The 27,137-nt window shown below is 42.0% G+C and overlaps 1 protein-coding gene across 4 annotated transcripts in view; it reads right to left on the bottom strand.

Annotated features, from left to right (window-relative positions):
- Positions 1-27,137, bottom strand: part of Fnip2 (folliculin interacting protein 2) — a 117,461-nt gene that overhangs the window by 58,305 nt on the left and 32,019 nt on the right. The window contains exons 1-7 of one of the 4 annotated variants that reach the window (XM_028754913.1): positions 24,050-24,308; positions 9,915-10,041; positions 7,001-7,132; positions 4,617-4,717; positions 4,447-4,518; positions 650-750; positions 404-493 (exon numbers count right to left, since the gene is read on the bottom strand). In XM_028754913.1, coding sequence (XP_028610746.1) covers positions 404-493; positions 650-750; positions 4,447-4,518; positions 4,617-4,717; positions 7,001-7,132; positions 9,915-10,041; positions 24,050-24,225 — 799 coding nt within the window. In that variant the 5' untranslated portion in view covers positions 24,226-24,308. Of the gene's footprint in view, positions 1-403; positions 494-649; positions 751-4,446; positions 4,519-4,616; positions 4,718-7,000; positions 7,133-9,914; positions 10,042-24,049; positions 24,309-27,137 lie in introns of those variants that run through there. The other 3 variants (XM_028754914.1, XM_028754915.1, XM_028754916.1) reach the window with 3 other exon arrangements.

Here is a 27,137-nt window from a genome sequence, read left to right as displayed (position 1 = left end):
GTGTGATTGAGCCCTCCCATGCTCCTAATAGAGTGACTTAAGATACACCATGCAGGTAAAGGTCAGGTGAATAAACGGGGAGAGATGCCACAGCAAAGAGAAACAGCTCACAGCAGCAGAGGAGGCCTGGGAAATCAGAAGAAATTAATTCTCCTAGAAACACAAAGGGCTCGTTTCTGATCAAAGTCAGCTCACTTTTGGACCATTAACAAAGACATTCACAACAGAGGTTCATGGCTCACACTTCAAAACAGCATGACTCTAGCTGCATTTGAAACTAGCATCTCTTGTCATGAAAGCCCTTTGGGTTTCTAGAGAAGAAGAAATGGATTTATTTTTCTAAGAACCTGCACAGGAGCTTGAACGTGTGTGGGTCACACTGTGCTCAGCATTCCACACCAACCTGCAAAGAAAGAAGCGCTCCGGGTGAGCCGGAGAGGTCCTCCTTCAGACAACCCCTGCAGCAGCTTGCCGCTGCACGCCTGCAGCAGACCTAGAGCAGAACACACAGAAGATGCAAGGCACACACACAAATAAACACAGGTTAAAGAGACCGCAAAACTAAACCCAAACACAACAAACAGAGCAAACCACGCCCCCAACTGTAGCACTCAGAAAGAAAATCTGTCTGTTCAGGCATCTCTTTTACCTAGATTACTTCCAGTACGACAAGGACCCAAACTGTTCTGATTTGTGTTCAGTTTTCCAGCCTGAGGATCTTGGTTGATGTATTCGAAGCTGTCCTGCAGGCTAAATCAAGATGGGAAGGGAGAGAGAAAAAACAAACAAAACATCAAGAAGTTACCAAATTTGCTTTTAAATAGATTCCTAATTACAGATAACAACCGATCAGTTACTCAAAATTTTTCCTTATAAATAGTTTCAACAACAACAACAACAACAATAATAAATAACAATCAAAAATTTTAAATGGTAAGTTGAGAGTAATCTGTTGTAAGAAAATAAAAATGTTTTGGAAGTGGCCAATCTACACATCTACCTATAGAGCTCTATTTGTAAGCACTGAGGAGTCTGAAATGAGACACCAGACTCTAACTGTGCCTCAATGACTGACATCTTCTGTACTACTATTCAGTTTTAAACTTTGCTTTAGAAACTGACACCTCAGATACTGCTATTCGCTTCAAGGGTTTTTTCAAAAACCACTCAAAATAAATTAATTTTAAGTTTTAGCTAATATCTGTTAGTAATTTAGCAATCTGTTTCAGGGGTAAGACATATCAGAAATTATGCTTCACTTTAAGAAAATAAGAATTACTCATAATAATGAGTTGAACAGATTTTAATTTGTTGTTTTAGCAAGGAGCTAAATATCAACATTCTGAAAAAAATCACAGAGTAAAAAAATAACTTTTACTTAAAAATGAACTCAATATTTTTTATAGTTAGTGGGATAAACAAACATTTAAATTATGCCAGAGACATCTAAAAAGAAAAGTATAAAAACAAGTATCAGTCAAGTATGGTAATGTATGTCTACAGTCCCAGTATTCACGAAGTAGAGGCAAAAGAATCTTGAGTTCCATGCCAGCCTGGGCTACAGGTACATAGATCATGTCTGAACAGCTGCCCTGCCCCCCAACCCGCCCCCAATCAGAAACAAACATCTCTCCTGTAACCTGACAAGGCTTCCAGTGGAGGGATTGGAACACCCACCCAGCCACAAAACCTTCAACCTACAATCTGTCCTGCCTGCAAGCTGTGCCAGGGTAAAGGTGGCACAAAAATTGTGGGAGTGGCCAATCAATGACTGGCCCACTACTGACACTGCCTCGAGGGCCAGGATCCAGAAGCTGGATAGCCCAGAGACCTAGGCTAGAACTAAACATGACTGGCCAGAAAATAAGTCAATGAAATGATTCCTAATGATATTCTGCTATACTCATGGATTGGTGTCTAGCCCAGTTGTCATCAGAGAGGCTTCACCTAGCAACTGACAGAACCAGATGAAAAGACCTGCAGCCAAACATTAGGCAAAACTCAGGGAATCCTGTGAAGTCGGGAGAGGAAGGACCATAGAAGCCAGAGGGATCAAGAACCCCACAAACCCATAGGACCAACTAAACTGGGCTCAGAGGGGCTCACAGAGACCGAGCTAACAATCAGGGAGCCTGCACGGGTCTGACCTAGGTCCTTACATATACATTATAGTTGTGTGGCTTGGTCTTCTTGTGGGATTGTGAGAGCAGGGGCTGTCTCTGACTCTTTTGCCTACTTTTGGGATCCTTTTCCTCCTATTGGGTTACTTCTTCTAACCTTAATATGAAGTGACTAGTCTTAATGCAACCTGATATGCCATATTTTGTTAATATCTCTGAGAGGCCTGCAATTTTCTGAAGGAAAATGAAGAGGGAGTAAATTAGAGGGAGAAAGGAGGAAAGGGGAGAGACTGGGAGGAAAGGAGGCTGGGAAAACTGTGGTCATGATATAATATATGAGTGAATATATAAATAAATAAATAAATAAATAAATAAGAAAAACATAAATTCCTATATTATCTTAACTCATGATGCTCCAAAGGTAAGTGTTTAAACTATCTTATGAAAGGTGGCCAAAGACTTACTTACCTAGTGGTCCTAAAATATGAGGTAAAATTATGTATCTTTATAGCCATTTAAGTATTATATTAAAAGTATAACAAGTTATTTTATGTAAAAAAATGTAAAATGAGCATGATAGCTCCTGTTTGGAATCCCAGCACTCAAGGTACTGAGCTAAGAGATCCATGACTTCAAGGCCATGCATGGTAGGCTACACAGTGAGTTTTGGCCACTCTGAGCCACACAGAATTCTAGGCTAGCTTGAACTATATGATGAGTTCAAGGCCAGCCTGGGCCTATGGTGTGAGACTCTGTATCCAAAAACAAATAAAGCCAAGTGGTGATGGCACATCTCTTTAATCCAAGCACTCCAGAGGCAGAGGCAGATGCAGGTAGATTTCTTTGAGTCCAAGGTCAGTCAGCCTGATCTACAGAGCTAGTTCCAGGACAGCCAGGGCTACACAGAAAGACCCTGTCTCAAAACACAACAACAAAAACAACAGTACACCAAGCATCTCTGCTTAAAAATTCAAAGTGCATAAAGAAATGTTCCTGAAAGGAGGGTAGACATTTCAGTATTCTAGTCATACAGAAGTATAGAAGGGAGGAGGGTGTGTATACACTAAGAACCCCACCACTTCAGGGTATGACTGAGGGGAAGGTACAGCCAGATGCATCTGCAAGTCCAGAGCAGAGAGTAAGTAGTAGACTAGATATGGTCAATATGGTCAGCGAGTGGACCAGGCCATGGAGGGAGGGGGGGAGATAGAGAGAGAGAATAAGTAACCAAAATACCAGGAATGTAAAAAGAATGTGAAACTATGGGGAGAAGCATCTGAGTGGAGAAGTGTAGGGTAATGGGGTGAGAAGAGCCAGGTCCTTGTGATCCTGAGGGAGCCTGGAGACCAGCATACATGTTGGTGTGCTAATGGTACCACAGATAGCCATTTGTCTCTTCCTTCTGATGGTGATAAGGAAATGGTTCCTTTGGTAGAGGGGAATGGCACCAGAATCAGGGGGGAGTGAAGTTTCCTTTGGACCCAGGAGGTATGGAGGGAACTGGACGGACATGGACGGATGCAACCAGGAGTGACAATAAAAAGACTGCATGGCCCACTACCTATCAGCCACAAAGGCTAAGCTAACTGCTCCAGACAGATGGCTTCCTGCCCCGCCGCCTGGAGAAACTATACACACATCACTGTTTCTACTGTAAATAAATAAAACTGAGAGCAGAGGCTCATGCCTGCAATCTTGGTATTCAGAAGGCTGAGATACAGAATTATTGTGAATCTGAGGAGAGGCTGGGCTAGACCCTGACTCCTCACCCTCCACCTACTTCCACCACCCCACCCCAAATCAAACCAAAGCAGTCCGATCCACTTTCCCAAGAATTAAAACTTGGTGACTGACAGTAGGAACAGAGAATAACAGATGGATACCCAAGGCAAAGGAGCCACCCATCAGCCTGGGGATAGAACAACTCAGACAGTTTTTGCCTGGCATACATGAACCCTGGATTCACTCTCTAGTACCCTACAAATGGGTAGGTGGCACACATCTGTTACTTCAGGACTTTTGGGGACATGCAGAAGGATCAGAAGTTCAAGGCCATCCTCAGACATAGCAAGTTCCAGCTGAGTTCACAGCTAGCCTAGGCTAATGAGACCTTTTCCCAAAAGCAGACAAGGTCATCTGTCTTTAGGGCCCTAGACTTCTAAAGTCTAAAAAAATGCTCACTTGCTGTTATTAGAAAATGACTAAGATCCTGTCATTAATCTGTACTTATCTTGCTTGCTATTCATTTAAAATATCTTACAATCTTCAAGAATTTTATCTAGAAACAGACACATAAAAACATAAGGGGTGCAAAATCCGCACTTACTTATTTGTACTTCCACAGAAGCTACCCATTCTAGCAGAAAACACTTTACTGATCATCAGCTGTGGAGGAGATCTAAAAAAAAAAAAATAAGAAGGAAGAGAAGTGCTTTTTATGTTAGGAAGTCAGTACCATCGTTCCAGTTCTTACAAATGGCACATGGGCAGCCTCACCGTATGTAGTGTATCTTCAGGGTGGAGCCTTTGTAACTCATTGCAACCGAGCCGAACATCATTTCCCCCAGCATGTTGACATCAGATGCTGGTCTCGTGTACTGCACACAAGAAAACAGTCCATGGAATGATGCAATAGAAAGCCCTGTCTCCCAATCTTTGGGTCTCTGGTTGAGTGGGCTGTCAGGACAGTATCCTAAAGCTAAAGATGGTCACCTTACAGTTATCATCTACACAGCGATCACCTGCCATGATTCACAAATTACTACTTTTACATTTTCTTTTTTATATGTAATATGCTCACATATCAAAGATTATCATCTCCATTTACAAAATCTAACTATGACGAAAACAGGAAAACTCTTCTTTGGATACTGGGTAGATCGTGAAAAGACACACGGTTTAGTGTTATTCAACTAAATAATCACTAGCTGTGACCATCTGAATGAGAGTGCTCCCCCTTAAACTCAGATGTCCTAACACTTGGTCACCAGTTGGTGTTTGGGTAGATTCGAGAGGTGTGGCCTTGTATGTCACTGGGGAAGGGCTTTGAGAGGTAAAGACTCCTGCCATTTCTAGTTTGTTCTCTGCTTCATGCTGGAGGTTCAAGATGTGAGACCCAGCTTCCAGTTCCTGCCACCATGTGTTTGGTCTGCCATCATAGAATCTGATCCTTTGGGACCATAAACCCAAATAAATTCTTTTGGTAAGTTATCTTGGTCTTGGTAAAGCCATGACCACAACAAAGAAAAGTGACTTACACTTCAAGCAGGACTATGTGAGGCTCTAAGAGATAAAGGTGGTCTTATTGCTCTAAGACTTTGTAAAAACATTTCAAAGACACTTCCAATTTCCAACCAGTCACTCATGCCTTTTTACCATCTTTTTATTTGAAGGATGGGGTGATAAATGCCAGCTTTTGACAGAGAAGCCTGGCTTTGCCTGATTGATCCTGTCTGCCCTAACAATGGCCTCCATTTCTATCTTCCTTCAAATCCTGTAGACACATTCTAGTTTGCTTTATCAAACCTATTTGATACTATTGCCTTCCTACTTGAATCTTCTTTCTCAAGTCACCCCTTGATTGTTTCCTGGAGGACACTCCACTCACTAGCATGTCCACCATTCTTTAAATGCTTCATTATTTACACAAGAAAATCCCCTCTGACTTATTTCTAGGTCAAGACCTCTCCTTCAGCTCTAAGCATCTTAAGACCAATGGTTCTCAATCTTCCTAATGCTGTGTGTGACCCTTTAATACAGTTCCTCATGTTATGGTGACCTCAACCATAAAATTATTTTCTTGCTACTTTATAACTGTAATTTTGCTACCATTATGAATTACAATGTCAGTATCTAATGTGCAAGATACAGAATATTTGACCCCTTGTAAGAACCACTCTCTTGGAGACTCTGCTCAGACATGCTGACACCCTTATGGACAAGATAAAGAAGAGTGAGAAACAAACTAATGGGCCACAGGCACATCAGCACAGCCAGGCCCTGAAAATGTCCTCTCAGCTCAGAGAAGAAAGGACTCTTCCTCCCTGTGCTTTCCTGAATCATTCCAGTGTTTTAAACACCAGTATATACACATTTATGTACACACACACACACACATACACACATACTCACTCCTTGCCTCTTCATAATGACAAAAGAGGATAGAGAAAGATAAACTTGTGGGTCCTGCTAATAAAGGGTGGAATCACCTCTGGCTACAGATCATATCAACTTCTTCCCACTTCAAACACAAGCCAACTGATTTCTCATAGTCCCTACTAATAAATTCCACCCACACTCTCCATTTTATAATCTGCCTTTTCTTGGAACAAAGACCATGTGCTAACTGGGATTCTCAACTAGCTTTGAGCCATATAACCTATGGGCAAATGCACCACATAGGTCTTAAAATTCAGGGCTTATTTGTCTGTGGCTGCTAGTATAATCTCCCTGACCTTGTTTTACCAGCAGCGGTAGAGATAAGATTCTGTTACAGGTTTAAAAATAAGAACAGGGGAATCTGGTTATTGTGGAACATGCCTGTAATCCTAGCACTAGGGAGACTGAGGCAGGAAGATATGACATCAGCACGGGTTACATGATCAGGTCCATACCGACTTTGGCTAGAGGGGTAGACTGGCTCAAAAATTGAAACAAGCCTGATGTGGTTCATACCTGTAATCCCAGAACTTGGGAGGGGAAGGTAAGAGGATCAGGTGTTCAAGGTGATTCTTGGCTACATAGCCATTCAGAGGCTATTTGCATCAGAAACAAAAACGATAACAACAAATCAAAACAAAAGCACCTCTCTCTTGAGATGTGAGTGCCCACATGTATAAGCTGTGCAGGCCCATGGCTGTTCTAGAGACAACAGGTCTTACTTGGTACTTTGGAAGCTGCTCCTTAGTGTGCTGTAAAGATCCTCCGAAGCTATGAGAAGAGCTGCTGCTGCTGACACTGCTGCTTTCCTGACAGCATCTGGCTGACATCTTAATAGGGACATCCTCTGTTTTCTGGGTTAAGAAAGGCAGGCAAGGGAAAGGGTCATCAAGTGTATCAGGCTTTATCAGCATGCTTTATCAAGTGGAAATTTGTCAAAACATTTAGGTGCCTGAATTGCAGTAAAACCAAAAGCTGTTTTTATTTTTTCTTTATAATATCAAAGGTATCATGCCTGGGAGTGTGGAATAATTGAGAAAAGGATACTACCCAGAAAATGGTGGTATATTTGTGTAGATTGAGACACGGAGATAGAGGATAGACATGTTACTCTCTTTAAATAATTCAAGTGTCAGTATCTACATTTAAATTTATACCATAAAGTCATAAACAAATACTGCTCCCTGTTGTGGTTTTTAGATTTCAGTACTATATAGTCATAATGCATGGAGCTCATTTATGGATGACCACATGAGGAGAATGATGACCAACATTCAAGACTTTACCAACTAAATGCCACTAAGAAAGAAACCTATTAGCCTGGACACGTGGACTTGTGTTTTTCATACTCTTTCTAGCATTCCTAGTGCAGCAGAAAAGAAAAGCACTAGGATGGAGCTGTGGGAGATGAGGGCTGAACCCTGGGCCAGAAGCTACCGTGAACCATGGAGCATGTGATGGCAACCTGGTCCTCAAATGTCAGAGGTAACAGGATTATCTACTCTATATTCCCTCGTGCTCACTTCTAAGTTTTACTGAGGGTGACCCTCACCCATCCCAGAATAGAACTCTCCCTACAGAAGCCTTCGTGAGAAACAACCTCGACTGGGCTTCCTTTGCCCTTCTGTTTCTTTTCTCTTTCTGTCTTTCTTCCTTCTTTCGTAGCGTTTGCTAGGGATCCCATGAATGCAATAGCAGCTTATCTAATCTCCAGTGTGACAGTCACACTAGTGACTTGCAGTCATGTGCGATTCAAACTCATAGTGCTTTGGGCTTATCAAGCGGATGTGGTTGAGGAGAGCTTGAATGTAAGGAGGAGGGGAATGTAAAGAAAACATGAGATGCTCGGTCCACAGCAGGCACTCCAGCAGTGATGGAATTTTAAGTTGTATAGGGTTAATCCTGAGCATCCTGCATTCTCTCAACAAGCTCTTTAGCTCCAGCTGTTACTTAATACCACTTAAGCCAGAGACAGCCTCCCAGAGGGCTCAAAGCTGGTGACAGGAAGTGCCACCGGACTGCAGCAGCATAGCACAAGGATCTGTAGTTGGAAACAGCACCTGGTACAGTAAGAAGGCTACCAACTGATTCTCCTATAGCCCACAGCTACAAAAATGGTTCTGAGCCTAAATTGCTTATTTAATTTACTGAGTACTTCAAAGAAAGCCTACATCAGTATTATCAAGTTATCCCTACTCAGGTATACTGACTCCAGGTCCCTATGAAGTCATTTCCCCCTCTGTCTTTGCCACCAGCAGCAGCTCCAGTGATGGAGTGAGAGTGCTCAGCTAAGCTATGTATCAGAAGCATTTGGAGAGAGCCATCTCCTTCCTGTCCAGCCAAGAATCAAGTGCTGGCTCACCTAAGCCTCTGATCCCAGTCTACCATTAAAGCAAACGCGAATCATCAGTGCTCCCTCAGCTTTCTCTTCCGCCCACCTAAAGCACCCAGCCACTAGTGTATGATTGGCCGATGGCTGTCTGGCAGAATTCAGTAAATACAGTGCTATCACCCCGCTAGACTGCCTTCAACCAAACATTTCCTTCCTGCAAACAAAGGTTCTTATCAGAATCTGGAAGACAAGGACCAGTGAGATGGCTCAGCAGGTAAAAGTACATGTCCCACAAGTCTTGTGACTGGGTTTGATCCCTGGGACTCACATAAAGGTGGAAGGAGAGACCAGTTCCACAAAGTTGTCTTCTGACTTCTGGACACAGGCAGTAGTAGGCATACTCCAACAAAATAATTTCTAACAAATCACAATGTGACTGGAAAACAGTCCACTGGTGTTCACTTACTTAATCACAAATTCTATAGACTATCAGAATTTGGTCAGTATGGGAAGCAAGTAATTAAACAAGAAAAGAGTAAGTATCAGTGGCTTTATTTAATTTGTAAGCATCTGAACAAATACTGAACTGAAGTAAATGGTCCAGCCATGGCGACAGATTAGAGGTATCTTGGAAGACCGGGAAGGGCAAAGTTCTGGTATTATTGCTATCTTTCCTAGTCTGGCTCAAAGGGGTCAAGATCTTTCCTGTCTTTAAGCCCCATCCCAAATTCCTCCCACCTCTCCACCATCCCCTTCCCTACAACAGAAACATTAATGACTGGTTCTTTGGGCAGAAGGGGTAAGATGACAGAGAACATTAGTATATTAAGGCTCTTCGGTGAGGAAGTTTTTTAATTTTGTTTGACCTTGTGCTACATAATATTTTTTATTTGCTTTAGTTTTTGAAACATGGCCTTACTACATAGCCCAGGCTACCCCTAAATCCCCCATCTTCCTGCCTCAGCCTATCTAGTGCTAATCCAGCACCAGCATGACCCACACTTGGCACCTTTTACATCTATGAAAAAAATCTGGACAGAAAATCTGGCAAATATGCTAGCACTTTATGAATCTCAGCAGCATATTTTCTTACTATGCTTGATGCTTACAAAATATAGGATTGTAATCCTACTAGATTACAATCGCCAGCAATGCATCTTTCTTGATATCAATGGTCCAATGTTGGCCTGCCATAATTGTTTCAGTTGTGTTGAAGACACAGGCCTGCCTGCCTGCTGGAGTGCTGCTCTGCTTGCTCCTTTTGCATCCCAGCAGGCAGGATCCAACAGATCAGCATTTCACACCTGAGCTGCCGCCTCCTCCATCTTCTGAACGGCTCTGGAATCAAACATGACTTGTCTGCCTCTCCTCTCACAGTCCTGGTACACTATCAGGCGAATGTCACTCAAGTCAAACTCCGAGCATGACCAACTGTGGATTCAAAAGAGAGAGAAGCTGAATTATCTGCAAGGCTTGGTGTGACCGTGGGCAAATAAATATAATTCCCAGCCAATGTGCTCAGAAATTGGCTGCGCAAATGCTCACAATTCTCATGCCAACGGTGGCAAGGCCGCCCTAATAATAATTCACTGGAGAGAAAGCACTGCCTTCCATAGTCAGTTTGGGTACAGATGGCAGAAAGAAGATGCAAGGACAAACACGAGAGGACTAAGTCGGATGCCTGGGTTCTGGGGAGAGCATGCCAGTTAAAGGAGCGCTTAGGCCTTGGGGGCAGCCACCCCCTCTCAGGTGGGACTGGCAGCAGTCCCACAGTGGAAGGTTATTACGTTACCCTAGCATATCTGGCTTATACAGAGGCTTTGAAACCAAATGCATTTGCTAACCATGATGATTAGCAAAAAGGGAAACACAGTTTGCTCTCAAGCAAAAGATGTTAAGAAAATGCAGGTTTATGCAGCAGTAAAGAATTCGATGGGAAAGCAGAAACTAGAGAACTATTTACAGAGTGTGCTTTCAGCACTCCTTTCAACACAAATGTACTCTGTACCGTATTAGAGGCTCTGTAGTAGGTGCAAGGAAATCAATAATTAATCAAACCGACTGGATGAAGTTCAAGGCTTAGTGGGGGATATTATTAACCTAATACTTATAAATAAATACATAACTACAAACTGTCTGAAGTTCAAAAGGAAAACTAAGGGCTACGATAAGAGTCTCAGAGGCTGGCATAGTGACTCACGTCTATACCTCAGCACTCTGGAGCCTGAACTAGGCAGAACTGCTGCAGAATTAGACCATCCTGGTTACACTGCAAGACCTAGTCTCCAAAACAGCAAGATTTAAGGAGAGAGGCACAGAAGTCACTGAGGACTTAAATCAACTTTTAAACCAGATGTGAAGAATGACCAGTTGACGTGAACACCACAAAGCAGCAGAGTGCAGCACAGGAAAGGGAGAGAAGGAAGGCAGGGAAAGCTGCCTCATAAGGTCGGGGAGTCGGGGCATGGGACTGAAGCAGGCCCAGACAGGATAAGCTCTAAACACAAAGAGCAGCCAAGGAAAGCAGATGGTTGATAAGATCAGATAGCTGACTGCCCTAAGAAAAGCAGACACGTGGGAGTGGAAGGCACGGGAGCCAGGCCCCTTACATTGCCTGCTAACGGCTGCAGTGACCAGAGCAGAGGTAGAGAAGAAACAGCTTAAAGCAGAATCTAAAAGACGTGCCTGAAGCAGAAAGCTGACAATTGTTCAGGCAGACTCTGCTATAGGATACAGGGAAGACACTGGGGGTGGGGGGGGAGTGGATAAAGGAGGGACAAATGAAAACCTTTACAGTAAACCGTGTAAATATAGTCAGGTACAGCTGGATTCAAACCCAGCTTCCCCCCTTCCATTTTGCCACTGGACTGATCAGTGTGTAACTGCTGACCTCACAAACTTGCTTTGTGGATTAAGTAAAATACGTAAAGGGCTTCACACAAGCTTGACATACATATAAGCTCCGAAATCTACGCGCTCCCTCCCGGGGGTGAAAAGGCCACAGTTTTTTATGAGAAGCTGGGTGCCTTTGGTCCTTCCCAGTTCAAGCAATGGCAGTTAATTTGAAACACATTCTCTGAGGGCAGCAGATTTGTTCTCTTAAACCTCAGCTCCAAAAAAAGAAAGAAAGAAAGAAAGAAAGAAAGAAAGAAAGAAAGAGAGAGAGAAAGAGAGAAAGAGAGAAAGAGAGAAAGAGAGAAAGAGAGAAAGAGAGAAAAGAAAGAAAGAAAAAGAAAAAAAAAAGTTCTGGTTGCCCCTTCTGTCACCAGTGTGCTTTCTACATTGTGCCTGGCATCCTTGCCCCTCTGACATGTAGCACAGTGGCAAAATTTATTTTGGAAACTATTTTCCTCTGCTCTTAAGACCAGAGGCAGTCAGTGTTCAACGTGCCCAAGTTGACAGGTGGGAGCCACCGCACACTTACAGCCCAGCCTATATATCAGGACCCCAGGAAGGACCAAGTTACTGTGGAGAAAAACTAAAGTGCAGTGCAATGAGAAGAGAAGAACCTGCTAGCACTCAGACCAGACATCCTATAGATGTCTGTCAAAACCAGGTCTGATGCCTAGGACCCACACTGCCAAATTTTAAATGTATACAAGGCTATTAAAACTCTGGCAGGATGTGGTAGCATATGCCTTTGAGGCTGGTAGATCTCTGTGAGTTCCAGGCCATCTTGGTCTACACAGTGACCTCCATGACAGCCAGGGCTAAATAATAGAGAGACCTTGTCTCAAAAGCAAAACAAAACAAACCCAAAACAGCTACGACAAAACCTCCCACTGAAATGTATGTTTAAGCCATAAAGGCTGGGGAGCTGGAGAGATGGCTCAGTGGTTACAAGCACTGACTGCTCTTAGGTCCCGAGTTCAATTCCCAGCAACCACATGGTGGCTCACAACTATCTATAATGGGTCTGATGCCCTCTTCTGGAGTGTTTTAAGAGAGCAACAGTGTACCCACATACAAATAAATAAATAAATAAATAAATAAATAAATAAATAAATCTTGAAGAAGGGGGAGGAAGAAGAAGAAGAGGAAGAAGAAAGCGCAGTAACTCTTTTTTTTTTTTTTTTGGTTTTTCGAGACAGGGTTTCTCTGTGTAGCTCTGGCTGTCCTGGAACTCACTCTGTAGACCAGGCTGGCCTCGAACTCAGAAATCCACCTGTCTCTGCCTCACAAGTCCTGGGATTAAAGGTGTGCACCACCACTGCCTGCGTAGTAACTCTTGAAGACAAACAGTATATAGGGTAAAGTTATTACAAGTGCAAAACAAAACACCAAAGATTTAATCATAAGGCATGGCCGCACATATCTTTAATGTCAACAATGCATTTGGAAAACTTCTGAGTTCCAGAACAGTCTGGTCTACTTGGCATGTTCCAGGCTACTATTGATGTGAGACCGTTTCAAAAAGGAAGAAGAGAAAGAGGAGCAGGGGAGGGGGAGCAGGGAGGGGGCAGGAAGGCAGAAAGAGGCTTAGTCTCATAGTATCTTGTACAGTTTGAATTTGCTCATAAAATTACATTCTGCCAAAGTGGCAAAGTTTACAAAGCAATCCTCAAGAATTATCAGTTTAAAGTTCAGTTAGGCTAAAGATAACATTTCTGGAATGATTCAAATTCATTAATAATCATAATGTTATATTAAATTCATATTCTTTTTCAATTAAAAAAATAAGAGTGGTACTTGTACCACTGCTCTTCTTATTATTGTAAAAGTAAACACAAGAAATTGGTCTTCTGGGACATAGCAGATTATGTGCCGTAAAGTACATAACGACCATTTTGTTCCTTGGGAATGTTCCTCCTTGAAACCATGGATATCCTAGAGCAGTGGTTCTCAACCTTCCTAATGCTGTGACTCTTTAATACAGCTCCTCATCTTGTGCTGACAATAACCATAAAGTTACTTTTGTTGCTACATATAGCTTTGCCACTGTTAATGAATCGTAGTGTAAATATGTTTTACTATAGAAGTTTGCCAAAGGGATCTTGATCCACAGGTTCTGAACTTCTGCCCGAGATAGTATTACCTCTGCCTGAGAATGTTCTCTCCTGAGGTCAGCTCTCTACCTAAGATCCTGTCATTTCCTTTCTTGGAAACTTGGAGTCAGCACATGATCATTTAGAAAAAAAAATGACATTCTTTGGCTGAGTATTGAAAGTGTATATACATTCTAAATCTCTTTTGGCACATGGCTGTTCAGCAGGAGACACACCCAGCACTCCCAAGAATGCGATGGACACCATTTGCCTTGTTGTTTATGCTGTGCATTCAGGGGCAGGACTTGTTCTTCAGTCCCTATGTCTGTGTACAAGTCTTACTCTTAGAGTACCAAACTCATGAGGTTCACACCCATTCTACTTCAGCATGATCACACCTTAACTTGTACATCTCCAAACACCTTACTTCTAAACAAGGTCTGACTCATTAGGACCCCAGCACATCCTTTTTTGAGGGCTTTGGGGGTGGGAGAACACGACTCTAATCATAACAGTTTTGTTATGATACATGGACTATATCTTACTTAATCTTTTAAGAGTGACTTTGGTTTTTATTTATTTTTACAGTAGGGCCTTGTTCTGTAGCCCAGGCTGACCTTGAATTTTCCTGCCTCAGCTTCCCCAGTGCTTCCCTTGGTCCTGTGGAGGGTTTATAATACATATATACTTCAAACAGACATGTTTTCTATACCTCATGGCCCTTGTATTATTCCTATTGTCACCTTTCAGGGAAATAAATTCATGCTTTCGTTATGTGCTCTTGTGGGATCTGAGAGAGAGGGCATTCTAACCAAAGAAATGGCATCATGAAGTTTAAAGTTTTTCTTATTACCTTTTAAACTTATGTTTAGTGTTTGTATATGTATGTGTAGGTGCCGTGGCACACAAGTCAATGGCAGAGGACGACTTAAGGGAGTTTTCTCTTTCTGCCATGTGGGAATTGGTCTATGCTATCTCCTTTCTGTAGATTTTCTTTCTCACTACAGAAGCTGCCTCAGAGACCAGGCTATAAATCTGGCAGAGCTGAGCTCTCCAGCTCTGTCTTATTCCAAAGAATTTCACTGCCATACATAGCTGTAGTTTTCCCTAGGAATATTCCAGATGACAAATGTCAAAATAATAATTGTATATTAAACCAAATTAAAATTCATATGGGAGAAGAACAGAGTTTTTTCCTTTTTATGAACTACTTTTGAGTTTAGGTTTAAAAAAAGGTTGGACGTTCCTAGATTCCAAGATATATGTATATGTACATGTATATGTATACACACACACCCCTTTCTCTTCTTCCTATATACTTTTTTATTTTAAAGACAGGGTCTCACTCTACAGTCCAGACAGATCTGGAAGTCACTGTAGGGTCTAGGCCTAGAAGCCATGTTCTGTGGTGCCTCTCTTGGTTTCAATATAAGCAAGCAATACTAAACAGCCAAAGCAAACACATATGAAGAATTTCAAGGCAGTCTTGTGATCCAGCAATGTCAATATTTAAAGAGTCAGATATGACAGGGAACTTTAAACGGTCCAAGAAAATGTTAACTAGAGCAAAACTAAGCAAGTATGGTTGTACATTGCCATAATCATGTCTATAACCCCAACACTTGGAAGGGTGACACAGGAGTTCCCGACTTCCTGGGCAACACAGTAAGACCCTGTCTCAAAGTAGCAGTAATAAAAACAACAGAAACTCACAGATACTCATCAATTTACTAGGCAATTCCTGCCTGTGCACTGTGTGCCAAGTGGTGTCCCAGGCACTGGGACAGGTGGTGAGTGGATCATGACCTCTGTTGCCATAAAACCTACCGTATCATAAAGACACAGCCCAGCTGCTCTTAAATATATTCTTTGTTTACAACACTCACACCTTCCCTCCTCTCACTCATAAGTCAGTTTCTAATTACAAATACAAATCTCTCCAAGAGTGTGATGAGGGTGGGGGGGGCATGGTGGCATACACCCTTAATCAATCCAAAGACTCTATGTTTGAGGCAGCAACCATAGTTCATCTTTTCAGCATAGAATGTTCACTATTTCCCACCCAGCAGTAAGCTATTTGTTTCAAGAGAAGCAAAACAAAGAAACAACATAGACGGCAGTAAGAGATCTGCAGTACGTGTAACAGAGGTCCTGATATTAGTGCTCACTGCAGTAAACAGTCACCTGTCCAAACAGCTTTCTTATTGTCTTTATTTGTGTGCATACGCATAGGTACTCTTGGAGACCAGAAGAAGGAGTTAGATCCCCTTCTAGCTGGAGTCACAGGAAGTTGTGAGAGGCATGATATGGGTGCTGGGATTCAAACTCTGGTCCTCTGAAAGAACAGTGGGTGCTCAGAACCAACCACTGAGCCATCATTCCAGCCTCAACAGTTCTTACCCAGAACTCTGGTTTTTTAGAAAAGTACTAACTCTGGCGTTGAGCGTTCCCAAAACCTGGTGCCTTATATGACTTACAAGTTTGAAAAAAAAGACAGATCAAGCACAAAAGCAATTTCTGTGAAGCTACTTCAGAACCAATTCAGATATATAATCCCTTAGCAGAATTCTTGAGTGCCAGATGCTTGAGAGTTCAGATTTTTGAAAGATGCATATACTATGTATTATGCAATACATCCTCCAGTGTGAGAGGCAACCAAACTCCCAAATCAAAACACAACAGCCCAGGTTATGTTAGATGAGTATCTAAATACAAATATTAGATGGATGCTAAATAGAAATATCATGCATAGCTTCATATCAGTTCAGAGCACTTGCAGATATTTTAGAAATTTTAAGATTTTGGAAACGCTTGATAAAGGAGTGCAAAACCATTTGATGGTTACTGTACCTGGTAGTAAGACCGAAAGGATGCATAACTTACAGGTCTGTAAAGTTTTCCTGGGCATAAGTGATTCCTATTCAAAGATGCTAGCCGAAGGTTTATGTTAAGAAAGTTGTACCTCTGAGCTTGTTTCCCATTCCCCATCCTGAAGCAATACTATAAATGGTAGCAAAGGTCACAAGCTAAAATATGCCTAAATCTATATATAATCTGTTTACACAGTAACAACAAAATATGATAGTATGTGTCACAGTGCAGCCTGAGGTTTGGGAACTAGCAAAAAGAACTACCAAGCACAGAAGACACTTTATTTTGTCGTTTTTGAACTCGGGGTTACATCAGGTCAACTTGGAAAGAGGTAATACTGTGTGTGTAGTATTCACAGAACCATCAGGCACTCTCAACTCTCCAGGGGGCACCATGCACAGAAAACAGCAGAACACTGCCCTCAATGTCAGAAGGCCTGAGGCCTAGAGTCAGCCCTCCTCATAACATCTTACTTTAACATTTCTACCCCATAAAATAATGGAGTGGCCTAAAATCATCCCACCTAACCCTCCCTTTGCTTACAGACATAACTGAACATGTATGGGATAATTGGGATAGCCATACAAGGAAAACAACCTTTCTGAACTAGTCTATATTACCTCATGGTACTCCTTACCATTCCATACTTTAACCATACTTAAAAAAAAAATTATTTTCTTTTTATGTGCATGTGTGCCTGGGTGCATGCATGTAAGTGTACCACATGTACACAGGTGCTCAAGAAGGCTGGGAGAGGGTAGGCATCAGGTCCCTTGGAATTGGAGTTACAGATAATTATGAGCAAACCAATGGGTATGCTAAGAACCAAATCTGGGTGTTCTTAACCACTGGGCTATCTTTTCAATTTCAAAAATAAACCTATTTCTTAATAGGCTAGGCATCTCCAATCAGCAGAAATGTGTATGAATGTGAGTAAGTGTGAGTGAGGAAGTGTGTGTGTGTGTGTGTGTGTGTGTGTGTGTGTATCTGAACCTAGAAAAGCCTCTGGAAGGTTAGGCACTGGGACATGTGCAAGAGAGAACTAGTAGTACAGCACACATAGAAACAAATTCCTAACATTTTTAGAATTGACAAACAGGTTTCCTGAACTCATCTTAGTCAACTTTCCTGTACACACAAATACAAATACAAAAATGTAAAAAAAAAAATGTAAAGAAATAATAATTAAAAAAAATGTGTATCAACAAAGAACAAAAATTATCTGAACTCAGCCAGATGTGGTGGCTCATGCCTACAATCTCAGCACTGAGGAACCTCAAGTAAAAGGATCACCTAAATTTGGGGTTAGCCAAGGCTATATACACAGTGAGTTCCAGGCCAGAGTAGGTTGTAGACTGAGGCTCTTGCCCCCCAGACAAACAAGCAAACAAACAAAACAGAGCACATCTACAAGAGAAATATGTCTATGCAGATAATATAAATAAAGTCATCTGTAGATGACTTTAGAGTATGGTCAATAGCTTTTACATACAACATCATACACATGGCCCACAAAACAAATTATTGGTAAGACAAATAACTAAAATGTAAATTTTATCAAATCTAATCAAATTTTATCAAATATTGTCAAGTGAATAAAAAGACAAGTCACTGACTAGGAAAAGAAAACATTTGTGACAGACATATCTAATAAAGTATTGTTCTTCAAAATAAAGAGGCCTGAAAACTTGATAAGAAAGCCACTATGGGAGGAACGTGGTGGCCCATGTCTTTAATCCCAGCAATTGGGAAGCAGATCTCTGTGAATCTGAAGCTAGCCTGTCTACATAGTGAGTTCCAGGCCATCCAGGATTATATAGAAAGACTGTCTCAAAACAAAAACAACAATAAAAAGAAACAAAACGATAACAAAAACCCAACCAACTAAAGAAACAAAACAAGCAAACATCCGGCTGAAAAGATAGCTCAGTGGTTGGGAGCACTAGATCTTGCAGAGGACCTGAATTCAGTTCTCAGTACCCACAAAGTGACACAACCAACTCCAGTTCTGGGGCATATGATGCCTTCTCAGGCACTAGGCATGCATGCACATGGTGCACACACATAAATGCAGGCAAACACTTACACACCTAAGATAAATATTTAACTTTTTTTTAAATTTTAAAAAGAAAGCATGATTTCAAAAATTGACAAAAGATGTGATTAGGGACTTCACAAAGTGAATAGGCAGCAAGGAAAGTGCTCCACATCTTACGTCATTAGAGCACCGCAAATCAGCCCAGCAGTGTCTCAGAGGCAAGAGGGTCACTTCAAGTTCATGGTTAGCCCGGTCTACACAGAGAGTTCCAGGTCAGCCAGGGCAATGGGTAAGTCCCTGTCTCAAAAACAAAACAAAAGGAAAGACCCAGGAAAATGCAAATCAGAAGTGAGGCATCAACCACAAATCTGTAAGAGTAAGGAAAATCTAGAACACAGACTGTAGACAAATTCTCCCCTAATTAAATGAATAATAAAGACCACAAGAAGCCAATCACTGGGCGAGGAGGAGGCAGGCCTTCCGGGAGGAAGAGAGAATGCAGGAGGAGAGTACTTCCTTTTGGATGGAGATCCGGGAAGAAGGCAGGCAAAATGTAGATTCTGTCACCAGAAGATTTCTAACATAGAATAGTTGATAAGTTTGGGATGATAGATTCTGCGCCCAGCAGTTGTGCTATTTGTTGATACTAAACTAAGATTGTCTGGTGTTTCCCATTTTGTGGTGACTCAGGTGGGCCAGAGGAAAAGAACATAGCCCAGATGGAATTTGGTCAGGCTTTGGGACAGGAAGATAGGGCAAGAACTGAGTACCAGGGGAAAGGTAAGCACATTAGAGTTCAGGCTGGTGAGAGTACCCACAACTGCACACAGGGACCAAGAGAGCTACCTCAGAGAGCTACCTCAGAGCTCTTGGTGGGAGAGGCATTGGTTAGAAGAAACCTGTGGTGTTGGGCTATGTACCAGGCTGGGGACAGAACAGACTGAGACCACCTGCCAGTGCCAAGACAGTGATAGCAAAGATCTATCAAGCCATGAATCCATAGACATGGATTAACTTTAATGGATATTCTAAATGAAGGAATCCAATCTTAAAAGGTTGTCTGTTGTATGATTCTAATCAAATGACATTCTGAAAAAGACTGTTTCTATTTAGGGGACAGATGAAGCTGATTTCCAGGGTACTGAAACTACTCTATAAGTCTCATCTGTCAAAACTAACAATGTATACCATGAAGAGTGAACTCAAATATGAATTGACTCTGGGTAATAATGTGCGATTATGTAAATGTGCCACCTTGGTGAGGAACGTCCTGAGTGTGTGGAGACAAGGTGTATTTCTGGAACTCTGTGGTTGAGTGTGGTATTGGAGTTCCTTTACACTCAGGTCACCACCAGGGCTTGCTGCTCACTGTTCAGCACTTAATAAGCATTTGAAAATAATGAAACAGTAGGACAGGCTGAACCAGACAGAGCCTGACCCACAACAAGAATGAGAACAGGAGAGGAAGAACTGGGGAGCAGTCCATCAGGCACCCAAGCTCAGCACAAGAAATCGAGCAGAAATGCTTCAGCAGCTGTCCAATGGCTGGCCTGCAGACTGCAGCGACGAAGGGCCACTGTCACTCTGGTCTGGATTACATATGGTGACTAACAAGTGCCCAGCTACCATCAATGATTATCAAAAATAAGTCCCAGGCAAAAGTTCTGTCAGTCATCTGCTTCTGTGACAATCCCTGGATGTGCACTGCTGGCTCTCTCCTAGTAAGAGATGAGTCCTAGAAGAGATGAAAACTTCCCGAAACCATAGCAGTGTTAAATTCCCACAGCATTCCTTCTGTATCCCCTTAGCCTTAGATTACATCCCCAAATCAGAATCATCCACCAGTGGGAATTTACTCTACAGTCAGTAAAAGAGAATTCCTCATTACATATAAACAGTGAACTGGGAAGGAACATGGGGAGGGCAGAACTTGGATGTATCCAACACTGACAGAGTCACACCCAGCAGTCACAAACACGTGACGGCCTACTGCCAGCTCTTTGGCTGGGGTTTTCATTTGTTTGCTTGTGTTTTGTTTTCTCTCCCCACTCCATTCAACCTGTCCAACTAACACATTACCTATTAAGCAGAATGTTTTTCACAGTTTCCGTGTGCAGAACACAGTGAAAAATACTTCCCACGCCTGGAACCTACACGTAGGCTTTCTTTTAAGAGCCTTTAACAAAAGTCTTCAGAACTCTCCAGTTTACCACCTTAGTATCTCTGCCTTTAAATCTACATCTGGTTTTGCATCCCCTACTCAGTAACCCTCTATACCATGGTCCACTTATCTCCACAACAATTCACTAAAGGAAACTTGTTAAGCCGCTTCAGATAATCTGCGGTTTTTTCTTTTAAAATGGTTTTCACTCAGTGGCTCCTCTTCCCGCCATGCTGCTGACCATAGTGTGGTGTGGCTTTGGCACTGGGGATGGATCCTGGGCATGGTCCAGGTGCAGTGCCAGCTCCACCTGAGTTCCTCCCAGCCCCCATGATGTTCAGTCCAAATTCTTCTGAACTTGCAGATCTGAAATTGCAAAGCACAATTGGCTCTGAAGTGTTTATTTCAGTTCCTCTCCACTCCAATGACAAGGCGAGGCCAAGCCAACCTTCCTCTGAAGTTTGAGAGAGTGTTTCTTATATACAGCTGGCAAATATTCCCAAGATTCTTCAGGAACAATTCTATGGCCTTCTCAGATTTTTCAGGAAAAAAAATGAAAAATTAAAAATCAGCAGTTTTGCTATAATCTACATTTTAAGAAAGGGGCTAAAAACAACTATTTAAAAACTATACCACACACCTAACATGCTACAAATTTACCAGATTTCAATTGAGTTTTAGGAAAGAATTCTTTATTAGCAAACCATTTAATATACAAATTTTCTTGATACTGATTCTGGAATTCCATGAACTGTTGTCATTACAGAAACATAGGAATACGGAAGTGAAGATACAGAAGACGGCTTCTACCTGTGAGCCACAGTGAGATTCCAGAATGCATTTTCTGCACCGGGCTGTTGTCAGCACTGGCTGTCATGGGGCCAATGCAACCTACATATACCACGACTGTTGTACTCATTGGATCTTTCCTATTTCACATAATTGGAAAATCATGAAAGGGACAAAAGTAAGTAAATAAAAAGCCTCAGCTTATCAATATGCTCAGCGAAGACCTGAAACAAATCATCTAAGGTGCATAAGAACAAAAGGTGAGCTGTACATTTCTCTGACTGCCACATGACTTTAGCAAACAGTGAGCAGTTTGGGGCCAGATCTCAACTGTGCAAGCTCTTGTCAAAAATTTAAAACTACCATTGGGGTTAGTCAAGGCTCTAAAATGAATTCTGCAAGCCAGCACAATACTATAAGCAAAAAATATATGCATATATGTATGTGTGTATGTATTTCCTTTTATTTATTTCTGTGTGGCTCTCAAGTATCACACACATTTGGGCATTCTCTTGCACGAGAGCGCGCGTGCACACACGCACACACGCACACACACACACACCATAGCATCCATTTGGAGGTCAGAAGACACTTTCTGGGGAGTCTGTGCTCTCTTTCCACTATGAGAGAGCTACAGATTGAACTCAGGCTGTCAGGATTCACAGCAAGGACCTTTATCTGCTGAGACATCTTACCAGCCCACACATGCATTTTTAAGATTATAGGTAGGGGAACAGAGCAGACGAGGCAACTAGTCTGACCTGAAATGAATTCCAGTGAATTTCAAACACACATCTTTCCTGGGCGGGGCAAGACACTTGTGTTCTGGAGGTGGTCCAAATTGCCCCTGGAAGAAACGAACTAGGCCACTGAGCCACTAAGTTCCCCTGACCACTGAGTCAGACATGAAGACAGCACACTTGTGCTCACTGTGGATGACAGGGTCAACACATGCCAAATCAGACTAAAGCAGCTCACCACTGAGGTGAGCAGAGTCAGATTAGTGGATAGAGGGAAGACATGTTCAACTGGCTCCTGGTTGCTATACTCCTCTGGATGTTGCCAACAAAGTTGGTATCAACTGAGTCCAGCTAGATCATTCTAAATACACTTATGTTTTTACCATAAAGTTACTACTGCAGAAAGCCCAAATATAGAAAATATACCTTTAATCCTTTCAGCACTAGGAATAAAAATTTTTAGAAAGTTAAAGGGGAAAAAAACCAACTTGCAAAGTGTTCTATGATATTTAAAGTAGTATCTAGGTGAAAATTATTAAAGTCATAGCAAAAGAAGTTTATTGAAGCCGGGCGGTGGTGGCGCACGCCTTTAATCCCAGCACTTGGGAGGCAGAGGCAGGCAGATTTCTGAGTTCAAGGCCAGCCTGGTTTACAGAGTGAGTTCCAGGACAGCCAAGACTACACAGAGAAACCCTGTCTCGAAAAAACCAAAAAAACAAAAACAAGAAGTTTATTGAAAGTTCGAAAAGCACTGGCTCACACAAAGATTTCTTTGTTTGTTTTTGGTTTTGTTTTTGTTTTTGTTTTTTACAAGTTTTAAAGAAATTGCCATGATCCAGGTTATTACTGTTCGTAGATGGCCATCCCAAATAATATCTTGGGGATTGGGAATTCTAGAATAAAAAAAAAGTGAGAATGTCCTAACGAGGCAGCGTAGAACATCGTTCTATTTGCTCTACGAACAGGTGCCTTTGGAAGAGCAGACATCATGTGAACCAACACTTGGGAAATGACCACTTCAATTACACTACCAGAGAAATTGACTCTTCCAAAGTAGATAAAGGGGCTGGGAGAGATGGCTCTGTGGTTAAGAGCATTGGTTGCTTTTCTAGAGGATCCAGGTTCAATTCCCAGAACCCATGTGGTAGCTCACAACCATCTTTAATTCCAGTTCTAGAGGATCTAACATCCTCTTCTGGCCTTCATGGGCACCAGGCATATAAGTGGTGCATAGAAATACAAGCAGGAGAAACAACCCATACATATATATATATATAAAAAAAAAGTAAATAAATCTAAAAAAAAAAGTAGATAAAGTAACCAAAAAGAATATAAGTGGAACAGGTGTAACTGTATTCCTTATGGCTAAGCTCACTATTCAAGTTAGTTTGTCATAACACACCCTTCTCATGAAAGGCATTTCCAGAGTAGAACCAGGTTCTTCCTCAGCAGCTCGCTTCAGCACTCACACAGCTGGCCTACCACAAAGCAGATCTCTCTCTAGTCCTTGCCCATCCTCTGGTCCTCTGTGTGCTAAGCAAGCTCAGAGCTTTACCTTTCGCCTTGTAAGGCTCAGGGTTCCAGAGGAGGACACAACCGATTCCTTAGAAGTTGGCCCCAGCAGAGGTAATAAAAACTTAAGAAGATAAGATAGTAACAGACTCCTAAGAACCACTAAGGATACCTGTACCTACATTTTTTTTCAACAGAGGAAAGGACTTGTTTCTACAAGTCACCAATAACCACATTTCTCCTACGTAAAGCATTCTTGAAAACATAATTCAAATCAATACAACTTCTTAGAGTCCAATGAGGTTAGTATTTTCCAGACTGAAACAGAACTAAACATTCATACCTGTGGTTGAGGTCTGTGGACTTTGTGTCCCGTCCTCCTCTGGCACATTTTGGGATCTTTGCACATACAAGTGTCTTGAAAATCCTCCCAGCACCAGATGTGGCATCAGTCACGCATCTGGCTGACTCCTGCTGGCCTACTGGCCAGTTTGTACTGTTTGCTGTACCACCACACATCTCCTGAGGGCATAGATGCTCTTCAGTTGATCCTGACCCTCAGTGTAGACTAGAGCACTCTGGAAAGTTCCTTCGTTATCTGAGGGATATTCCACAGTGACAAGCAGCAGCGCCAGTCTAAAGATCACTTCACTCCAAGCACAGCACGTGAGCCAAGCTACTACTAACTTCCTCTTTTAGGAGCTTAAAAAAGGGGACGTTCATTCTTCATGTAAATGAAGCCCAGGATGACTTCTAGAAGCGGACGTACTCTCAGTAAACTCGTAATGAAGTAGACAAGTGCAAATCTCTCCCTGCTTTTCCTAAGCCTGTACTCTAGTGCACTCAACAGGTCCAGCAGCTTGCACTGACTCACACCATCTGCATCCCGAGCTGACTTTACACACAGCCCTGCCTTCACTAGTCACGAGCCCAGCTCATGTGGCTCTGGGTAAACCTTCAGCTGCAAGGTTGCTCTGACATTGGCCACACCACCCTCTTAATGGTTCTCATGTGAGTATGTATCAGCTGACAGCTCCTACTCCACAACCTTGCAAAACTCACAGTGAGTGAAGGATAGGGCTACCCACAATAATCGAATGGAGATCTTAACATGTTGAAGGAGACATGTGAGGGATGAGAAGCAGAGTCGGGGCACACTCTGGCCTTCATATGAGTGGGGATGGAGAAGTACTGATAATGAGAGGCAACTGACAGTAAAATAAAAAAACCTCTTAACTCTTTTTTTTCTTTTCTTTTTTTTTTTTTTTTGGTTTTTAGAGACAGGGTTTCTCTGAGTAGCCCTGGCTGTCCTGGAACTCATTCTGTAGACCAGGCTAGCCTCGAACTCTCGAACTCAGAAATCCGCCTACCTCTGCCTCCCAAGTGCTGGGATTAAAGGCGTGCGCCACCACCACCTGGCCTCTCTTAACTCTTCTTGCATTGAACTCCTGGGCATATTCAAGCTGAGAAAGCCCTCAATTACCAGAACCCTAGAACAGTTCTGGCTTCTAACATCAACATAGCTCACCTGGATATGAGAATGTTATGAAATAAATTTGAGCTCGTGGTCCATGGAGAAAGTGTTTTCCTTTAAGAATAAAACCCACAGGTCCCCTAAACACAGGTCAAGGCTAGAAACAAACAACAGAGTGGTACCAATTCTTTTTGCCTGGAATTAGGTCGAAGAAAGTACTACTGGGTCTATCTCCAAGGTCTAGCGAACCCTTGACTGGCTCTATGGTCTTAGTCCTAAAAGTATCTTTATAAATTATCCACTAATTTAAGGTAAGGAAAACTAACAATGTCAGGCCCAGGTCTCAGTTACCTTAAGACACTTTACATGCCACCATACATGAGACCAGAAGATCCCTCCCACCCCCACAATGAACAACAACAAAAAAAATCCCCAAGTAACCAAGATTGCAACACACCTATGACAACAAACTGTCTTCTCTGTGGCAATCACTAAATTGATAGTATCAAGATAGACTCAGATTAGGAGAGAATGAATTTCTTTTTGCAGGAAGGGCTTAAAGCTTGACTACAGGCCACAATCTAATTATGGGTTCTTTTTTTCCTTTGAACTGTCTATCTAAAATAACTTAAAAAAAACCAAACAGAAAATATCCAAACAATATGAAAAATAGTTCCAGTTTAAGGGACAGAGCAGCTTGGGGACACAAACAGCCCACTAAAGAACAAATCAGTATCTCCCAATCATCTGATGCTCAGACTAAACTTGGCTGAAGAAATGAGAGGACAGGCTCAAGACGGATAAGACAATGCTTTAAAAATGGCATAAACTGCAGGGGTGGGTGGGAAATGGGGGTAGGAGGATGGAACAGATCTTTAATCCTAGCACTGGGAGACAGAAGCAGGCAAATCTCTGTGAGTTCAAGGCCAGCCTTGTCTATAAAATGAGTCCAGTACAGCCAGGGTTTGTTACACAGAGAAACCTTACCTCAAAGGAACAAACAACTAAAGAATTCTATACAGCAGAAGTGCTAGGGGAAAGAACCTCATTTTTTGTATAGCAGGTGAATTTGGGGGCTGACTTGGTAGTGTGTTTGGCTAGCATGCCTGAGGCTGACACTCAGTTCCCAGCACCTCACAAACAGACTGCATCAAGTAAGCCTCATCAAGTCTCAGCAAAGACAGTCTGAGACCAGCCTGAGGTACATGGGACTGTCAAGTGTCAGCATTGGGGCGTAAAGACAGTCCGAGACCAGCCTGAGGTACATGGGACTGTCTTAAAAAATAGCAATAATGAAATACATGATTTTTTGGCTTAAAACTTCAATCTGTATTTAACTAGTATGTAAGGAAAGATCATAAAACACTTTTTTTTTAAGGGGAGGGCTACTGAGATAGACCCCAGGGCTAGACAGGTATTCTAACCATTGTACTATACCTCCAGCTGTCATGAAATTCTTTTTCAACATTATGCACACATTTAGTAGTTTAGCCACAAAACTGGTATTCCCAAATTCCCAATAATGTCACAGATATATATATATAATTTAAAACAAGAACATACCAAAAAAAAAAGGCATGCTCACAAAAGACATTTAGGTGATAAGGATCTGACTGCATCTAGATGGGATTCTCTTAAACAGAAACTAAATTAACCACACTCCTGAGAATCACTTCCTTACACAGTAACTGTACGACCCCAATGGGAATCGTCCGTATGACCCAGGCCTCTAGCCTCTAAATTCTTCTATAATAACTTTAAGCACACTTTAAATACCTACTGCATGCCTATTTTTCTATACTAAGTATGTTGTAGGATGTTTAGTAAATTATAAACTATTAGCATATAAAAAGTGAGTCTTGGTACCCTTCTTTGAATCACAGACAGATTTTTACCTCTGGTGAAGACACTTTAGCAAGCATTCCATATTTGCATTAAAGCTCTGATACAAACCTAC

The sequence above is a fragment of the Grammomys surdaster genome, unplaced genomic scaffold (assembly GCF_004785775.1).
Source record: "Grammomys surdaster isolate TR1022 unplaced genomic scaffold, NIH_TR_1.0 126039, whole genome shotgun sequence".
NCBI classification, from domain to species: domain Eukaryota; kingdom Metazoa; phylum Chordata; class Mammalia; order Rodentia; family Muridae; genus Grammomys; species Grammomys surdaster.
The sequence above is the reverse complement of the archived record's forward strand: the minus strand, read 5'-3'. Positions and strand labels throughout refer to the sequence as shown.